This window comes from Mercenaria mercenaria, chromosome 3 (assembly GCF_021730395.1).
Source record: "Mercenaria mercenaria strain notata chromosome 3, MADL_Memer_1, whole genome shotgun sequence".
Taxonomy (NCBI): Eukaryota; Metazoa; Mollusca; class Bivalvia; order Venerida; family Veneridae; genus Mercenaria; species Mercenaria mercenaria.
The window spans coordinates 67,152,194-67,161,048 of NC_069363.1; the positions used below are offsets into that span (position 1 = coordinate 67,152,194).

The following is an 8,855-nucleotide window of genomic DNA, read 5'->3' on the forward strand; positions in this document are numbered from 1 at the left end:
GTTTTTATTTCAGTTTCTTCTCAGGTTTTACCTGTAGGTCTGAGAGGTAAATTTTCAGACTGTTATTTTGAGTCTATGATAATAACATATATAGTATTTAATTTTCAGGTATGACAAATCGTGAGGTGTTGGAACAAGTGCCAAGGGGTTACAGGATGCCTCGACCAGAGAAATGTTCAGATCATATGTATGAAATCATGCTGAAATGTTGGGACAAGAAAGAAGAGCTACGGCCAACATTTGAATATCTCTGGACATTTTTTGATGACTATTTTGTGTCTACAGAACCTAACTACCAACATTCTGAATAAAAATGTTTTTGAATTAGGCTTCTAAGTATGCATGTGAATTAAGTAACCTAGGTGTCCTGTTATTTAGGACAAAGAAATACATTTTTGCTACCTAAGAAAAAGACTTAACACAATTTTCAGTTGAAACTGACTCTGTGAAATATGTGGTGTAAAAGAAATGTATTTTTAAAAGATCATCCAGAAGTAGAAAGGAAAGCTATTGAAAGACAGTAAGTATTACAGAAAAAACACTACAAATTAAGAGTAGAATCTTAGCTTTGTTTATGCTTTCTTTTTTCACAGATATCAATTGATTCATATCATTTTTAGTGTGAAGGTGCTGTTGTATTTTTCCTGTAGATTTGATGCCTTACTGATCTAAGAGTAATATTTCTGGTAGATCTGTTGCCTTACTGGTGTTAGAGTGTAGGGATAATGCATGTTTTTGTTTTTGTTTTTGTTATAACATCTGCAGAATCCCGAGGGATTGGTTGGTGCCAAGCCTGGTAGGTATTTTTAAGATGTTATAACACGAAATGAATATGCGCTAACACTGTTTTAGCATAAAACATGTGAAAACTGATAAAGGAATATATTGTTTCTCAAAACATTTCTGCGAAATGCACAAGAGTGTCTGTTTTATCACATTGACATCATTTCCTTTTGAATTTTCTGCTTTGGGACAGAAATATATTTACGCTTTTCCACAGAATGCATATAATTTATATAAAAAGGTGTTTTAACACCCATTTACTTTCCTGTTAAAACACACCGAGAAGTGACCAGAACAGCAGTTTTATGCTTGAATAATACATGCATTTCTATTAGATTTGATGCCTTACTGATCTAAAAGTAATATTTTATATTCTCTGCTTTCACTTTATGAACAAAGTTTACAGTTTTAAATATTTTTATATTAACTTACATTTTACCATTGTTGAGACTTTTTTGAAATATTCTGTTACACCATTGTTTTTTCCTATGTGTTTATATATTGATACATTCCAGACTTCATATCTTTTTGTAAGCTCACCTTAGTACAGGCAAAACTCTTCTCATTGTCATTTTGATCATGCAATTACATTTACACAGTAATTTAACAGTTTGCATGGAGTAATTTTATGGAGCATAAATGAGCCATGCCATGAGAAAACCAACATAGTGGGTATGCGATCAGCATGGATCCAGACCAGCCTGCACATCCGCGCAGTCTGGTCAGGCTCCATGCTGTTCGCTTTTAAAGCCTATTGGAATTGGAGAAACTATTAGCGAACAGCATGGATCCTGACCAGACTGCGCGGATGCGCAGGCTGGTCTGGATCCATGCTGGTCGCATACCCACTATGTTGGTTTTCCCGTGGCATGGCTCAAATTTAATTGGACAGTAAGATATCCTGTGGAATTTAGGATAGAGAGAAATACTGCATGTTTGTTAGTTGGAATTGCAGCATGAACAATGTAAGAATTTGTCAGTATCATACAGTAGTCTTTGCATTTCAAAACAAAACGTCATCTGGCTACTATGTAATGTCATTTCTTTCAATTCTTTTAGCTGTAATATGTCAGACAAGATTTATAAGAGAAAAATATATCCTTTAAGGTAGTTCTGCACGTTTGCAAAAACTGGAAGTAATAGCTTGGATAACATTCAGTAAAACCTGGAACCAAATGAAAATCTTTTATGAATTAATGGCAACCTGTGAGTAAACACATGAAAAACAACAATGCTGATAGCTTTTTAAACATAAAATATGATATTAAACGTTCGACACATTAAGTTATTCCAGATGAAGTCTTAAAATCAATGTGTATCAAAAAGATCTCTTTTATCATGGGCAGATATCTCAAAAACAAGCACATGGGCCTATATATTTTAATTTACTATATTGTAGACCATAATTGTGTGTATTTACAACTGTGAGAAATTTCATTAAACTGTACATTGTGGAAAAATTTCTGTTTGCGAATATGTTGTCCCTATAGATGCCCATCATGAAAACTTGTATGTGGTCCAAATTTTTCTAATCAGTTAAACAAAAAATCAAGCACATGACCCTATATCTTTCCGCAAGTATATTCTGGAGTTTTGAAAAATAAGGGTTTTATCAAATTATACATGGTAGAAAAATTTATAATCCAAACCTGCAAAACTACCTTAATAGCTGAAATGTTTACCAGTAGTGTACCACTAAAATCAGTAGTTTTCAAGTATTTCTTTTATATGTATACAAATTTTTTGGTATTCTCATAAATTAACATTGATAGTATATATTAAATTTAAACTTTTTATTGATCAAAATTTTTTGTACAGTTATGAAATATTTTGGATTCAAAAGAGAAGCTGCTCACAAAGGTAATATTTTTGTTGTGGTGCATTTGGTTCAGTTCTGCTGTTTATATCTTAGGGGCAAGTAACTGACCGAGATTATTATACACATAAGTCTGTTGGAAAATCCATAGGTGTTTGAAAGTGTTGTTTTTTTCTCTCTTTTTTTTTTTTTCGGATTGATTTTTTATGTTGAACTATTTCCCTATGTATTGAAAAGTATTGTCCTAAACTATGTGCAATGATTATGAGGGTGGTTACTCTACAAAACTGTTTGCTGCAAAATAGTCTGGTTTACAAGTTCACATGTCGTCGTCTATTTTATAAGCATTATTTACTGGATGTAGTTGCGGATGGGAATATCTGACTGGGGGGAAAGTCTAAGGTGTAAACGAGGTTCTGCTGAGTGATTTCCAAAATACAGGAGAGTTGGATATTCCTATTTACACATCATGCTAGTGTTAAAACTTGCATCCTGTATTCTTGTTATGCAAACAGTATACTTTATAGTGAGCAGTCTTTTGTCAGTAACTTGAAAAAAGCATTCAGTGTTATATGTAGTTTGTTTTGGTGTTATTTGAAAAGAGCATTCCTGCATCCTAGGGTGTAAGTTTAGTTTTACCAGCACTGGTGGAAAAATTTGGAAGCAAGAGTGTTGTTTTTTCTCATACATCAAGTTGGTTACTATTCCAGTACTTGTGGCTCTTTTGCCACAACAGAAATTGTGAATTTGTGAGCAGTTTTTTGTCAGTAACTTGAAAAAAGCATTCAGTGATATATGTAGTTTGTTTTGGTGTTATTTGAAAAGAGCATTCCTGCATCCTAGGGTGTAAGTTCAGTTTTACCAGCACTGGTGGAAAAATTTGGAAGCAAGTGTTTTTTTTTTCTCATACATCAAGTTGGTTACTATTCCAGTATTCCAGTACTTGTGGCTCTTTTGCCACAACAGAAATTGTGAATTTGTTTATGAATGCTTAAAGTACTTTAAGAATGTGAAATGACATATAAACAGTGTGTAAATGAAACAAGCAAATTATGCGTTTAATTTAGTTCAATTAAATTAAACAGATGTTAATATTGTCAGTTTGAAATTTGTATGTATATTTCTGTATATATGCAGTATAAAGAAGTTTTATTTGTTTGTTTCCTTGTGCTGCATTTTTTTGTTAACTATATAATTTAAGAAAATTATACATGCTTATTAACATTATTAAGGATAAGGTAGATATATGGAAAAACGTATTGTTATATATCATTATTTGATGTATGGCCAGTCTGTGCCATAAGTTACAATGTTTTCTGATTCTCTCTTGAGTGGAAGATTTGTTGGCATATTATATATTATATATGTCACAGTATCAAAACAATTTATTCAGATATAAGGGGTGTATATTTATGGGATGTACTTTAGATAGATGTCTTACACCAAGACAGTTTACATAATGCAGTTTTTTTTAATTGCCAGAATAAGCAGATTTTGGGATCAAATTGAACATGTTGTGGTAGTTCTAGGGGATTACTTGGACACCAAATTTATAGATAAGTAATCTGTGTTGGAATATACTAATGTTTAACATATGTGTTACAACTAATTATTGAATCACAAAATGTGCTGGGCACACACTATTATACTTCTTTACATATTTTTGTCTTTATTATAATGTTTGACATAACCATTACATTTAATGATACTCTTTGGCAAAAGTTATTCATTTGGTCTCCATAGATAAGGTCTCCTTCAGTATAAAGTTTATGATTGAAACTTGTCAGAGAGTATGCTGGAATATTTTCCCCCAAGTCCAAACAGAAACATTGGAATATAACTGAAATACTAAGTCACATGAAGTGATATTTGTAGTTGATCAAATATTGACCCTATTTTGAAGCAATGATTTTCTAACCCCTCCCTCAGCACACCCCCCCCCCCCCCTCCACCCCCCCACAGATGCTGTAATGTAAATACACAGCGTGTTGACTGCATTTATATATGTTGCTTGGTGAAGACCTCTGTATGAGAGCAAACCATAAAAGTCCAGTAATCCTTCCTGTATTGTCTGTGTAATGTAGCTATAATTACTTTAAGAATTCCAGTTATTTAGAGAATGTTTGATGATACATAACTTATAAAGATGGTATCTTCATGTTTGTTTTAGTCTTGGACAATCACTTCATTATCATTAACTTTGTTGCCAGGTTATACAAATAATACAAACTGCTGTTGCCAGGTTATACAGACTGCTGTTGCCAGGTTATACAGACTGCTGTTCAATAGAATTATAAAAAAGGAAATAGTTTATTAAACAATATATTTAGTCCCATAACAAAAATGGTGAAGTCTTTAAAAAGACTGGTAGTTAAATATGACATTATGTCTGACAAATTTCTTCCTTTTCATTTTCTGTGTCTCGATTAGGTGAATTGAAACTAGGTCTTAACATAATGGGTCTGGTAATGTGCTTTATTATATAATAGTTAATATGTAGACTTGCTCAACAACTCTGTATAAATAGATTGTTTGATTTCCAGAAATATCAGTAACAAAAAGTCTAATATCTGTTCAGTTATATGTATTTTTACATCTACCGAGATAATTATCTTTTTTGAAAAAATACTCGAAAGTTCAGTATATTTTAAAGTTTTGATACACTGGTTCATTAAGAATGGCAAGTGAAATTGAAAATAACTATTTGTCATATGAAAGTAGTACAGTGTGAAACCTTCTTCTATTTTGTTACAATTCTCTGCCTTTAGCATTTCAATCTGACTGTAAGAAAAAATATGGAGTGAAAGTATTGAGAGTGAAAATAACATAAACATAAATTTTGACTCAATTTTGTTACCAGGCCTGTTATTTTTAGCCCCATATTTGAATGATCACCTGTGGTATGAGCCACATTATCACCAAACCAAAATACTTGATCCCATTTGTGTACAGTCTCATAGAAAGTAGTTCATAAATATGTCATCTAGTTCTACTCCCATCACCTGTATATGCTGTGTATATGCTGTGTACATGCTGTGTATATCAATGTTATTTCTTGTTGATTTTTACCATTTAGACTTGTCTCATATGCAATTATAATAGTTTCATGTTCAACCCTTGGTATGTATTCATCAATGTTGTTGCATAAAACATTATGTTGAATGCATACATCAGTTTTGTTGCATAAAAATCATCACTTTTTATGCATATATCAGTGATGTTGCATGAAAAATAGTAGTTTGAATGCATGCATTGATGTCATTGCATAAAACATTGTATAGTTATTGAATGGCTGGCAAATCAATAGTAAAAGCTATTGCCAGGGGTTCTAAAGACAGAGGGAAAATAGTTTTGACGATTGACCTGCAAACCATTAAGTGACTGTTTTATTACATTACAGCAGGCATAATTTTTTACAGAAATTTTATCAGAAAGTTTTGACTTTAGCCCAAGAGAGTTTGTTGAATATAGACTGGTCATTTAGCATAAACTTTGGACTGGCACTTCATATACATGTAACAATCATCATAAAATGTGTAAAAAATATCAACATATAATGTCTTACTGAAAGTTTGTTCTAGCATTGAACAGGAGACATTGATCTAATATTGAAGTGCTGTTAGTTTATACTAATTTGTTTTAGCTTGATTGTGACTAAAGCTTCAAGCTTATTGGAACCACTCTCGAGTCCGCTTCCTGGAAAAACCAGTACTGGTGTCATATAAGAAGTCATGGTCGTGACCCCAATGGGGCTCGAACCCACGACCCCTGGATTGAGCGGCCGACACCTTATCCACTAGATACTTCTGAAATGCCATATTTTTGTGAATTTATATATTTTTACATCAGTATAGATAAGATATTTCATTGTAAATAAAATTAACATATTATACAGGACAGCGTTGTTTTGACATTTTCATTCATTAATTGTACAATAATTATTCCCCACCAAAGGTGGTGGGATATAGTTTTGGTGTTGTGTGTCCATCCATCCTGTCTGAAGTCATATCTTCGACATTGTCTAGGTTATATATCTAAATAAAACATTGTAGAAATGTTAACTGCTACAGGGAAATTCCACCCTGCAAGTCAGATTGCAGGAGTAAGACAAGGTTAACAGGCCTTTGTATCTGTAAAATATAAATATTATCCCCCATTGAAGATTGAGGGATATAGTGTGGCATTGTCCATCCGTCCGTCTGATTTGAAACCATATCTATGACATGGTTTGGAGTATTTAAATAAAACACTGTAGAAATGTAACTGCTGTTGGGAAGCTTGAGTAGGACGAGTTATGGCCCTTTGTACATACATTTTATAATCTTTTATTAGTCCCCTACTGGTTGAAAACCAGTTTCGGGTACTATAGGAATGCGCTTTTCCTTCCATCATTCCATCCGTCCGTCCGCAATTTCGTGTCCGGTCCATAACTCTGTCATCCATGAAGGGATTTCAATATTACTCGACACAAATGTTTCCCATGATGAGACGATGTGTCATGCATAAAACCCGGACCCCTAGCTCAAAGGTCAAGGTCACAGTTGGAGGTCAAAGGTCAACAGGGCTTTTTTCCAGTCTGGTCCACAACTCTGCCATCCATGAAGGGATTTTAATATTACTTGGCACAAATGTACCTCATAATCAGACGATGTGTCATGCACAAGGTTCAGACCCCTAGCTTAAATGTCAAGGTCACACTTGGCTGTCAAATATTAACATGGCATGAACAGGGTCTGTTTCGTGTCCAGTCCATAGCTCTGTCATTCATGAAAGGATTTTAATATCACTTGGCACAAATGTTCCCCATGATGAGACGACGTTTCATGCACAAATCCCGGACCCCTGGCTCAAAGGTCAAGGTCACAATTGGGGGTCAAAGGTCAACAGGGCTTTTTTTTTTCTGTCCGGTCCATAACTCTGTCATTCATTAAGGGATTTTAATATTACTTGGCACAAATGTTCCCCATGATGAGACAACATGTCATGCACAAAACCTGGACCCCTAGCTCAAAGGTCAAGGTCACAATTGGAGATCAAAGGTCAATAGGGTTTTTTTCCTGTCCAGTCCAGAACTCTGTCATGCATCAAGGTATTACAATATTACTTGGCATAATGTTCCCCATGATGAGACAACAGAACCCTAGCTTAAAGGTCAAGGTCACAGGGAGATCAAAGGTCAAATTCAAGAATGACTTTGTCCGGAGCATTTCTTCTTCATGAATAGACACATATGTTCACCACCATGAGGCAGCCTTGTTTTTAGAATTACCTCCCTTTGTTGTTACTATAAATAGATTATATTGTAACATTTTTAGCTCGACTATTCATAGAATAGTAGAGCTATTGGACCCGCCCTGTGCGTCCGCGTCCTCATTGGTGTCCGTGTCCTGATTTGGTTAAGGTTTTGTAATTAAGCTGGTATCTCAGTAACCACTTGTGGGAATGGATTGAAACTTCACACACTTATTCACTGTGATAAACTGACTTACATTGCACAGGTTCCATAACCCTATTTTGCTTTTTTACAAAATTATGCCCCTTTTTCGACTTAGCAGTTTTTGGTTAAGGTTTTGTATGTAAGCTGGTATCTCAGTAACCATTTGTGGAAATGGATTGAAACTTCACGCAGTTGTTCACTGTGATAAACTGACTTACATTGCATAGGTTCCATAACTCTATTTTGCTTTTTTACAAAATTATGCCCCTTTTTCGACTTAGAAAATTTTGGTTAAGGTTTTGTATGTAAGCTGGTATCTGAGTACTCACTTATGGGAATGGATTGAAACTTCACACACTTATTCACTGTGATAAACTGACTTACATAGCACAGGTTCCATAACTTAATTTTGCTTTTTCACAAAATTATGCCCCTTTTTCGACTTAGAAAATTTTGGTTAAGGTTTTGTATGTAAGCTGGTATCTCAGCACTCACTAATGGGAATGGATTGAAACTTCACACTTATTCATTGTCATGATCTGAAATGCACTAAACAGGTTCCATAACTCTACTTGTTTGTTTGTTTTTTTTCAAAATTATGCCCCTTTTTTCGACGTAGCAGTTTCTGGTTAAGTTTTTGTATGTAAGCTGATATCTCAGAATCCACTAATGGGAATGGATTGAAACTTCATACACTTGTTCACTGTCATGATATGACATGCAGTTCAAAGGTTCAATTACTCTACTTAGCATTTTCAAAATTATGCCCCTTTTTGCAACTCGTATTCATTCAATTGACAAGGCTGTTGAATAGTCGAG

The 8,855-nt window shown here is 34.1% G+C and overlaps 1 protein-coding gene across 7 annotated transcripts in view; it reads left to right on the forward strand.

The window, feature by feature from the left end:
- Positions 1 to 6,491, forward strand: part of LOC123524487 (tyrosine-protein kinase SRK2-like) — a 68,674-nt gene extending 62,183 nt beyond the window's left edge. For 4 of the 7 annotated variants that reach the window (XM_045302728.2, XM_045302725.2, XM_045302726.2 and 1 more), the window contains exon 12: positions 109 to 248. Coding sequence is in view for 2 of the 7 variants with exons in the window: in XM_045302730.2 (XP_045158665.1) it covers positions 109 to 311 (203 nt within the window). In the remaining 5 variants the exon portion in view is untranslated. Of the gene's footprint in view, positions 1 to 108 lie in introns of all 7 variants that reach the window. The other 3 variants (XM_045302730.2, XM_045302729.2, XR_008370274.1) reach the window with 2 other exon arrangements.
- Positions 6,492 to 8,855: the final 2,364 nt, after the last annotated feature.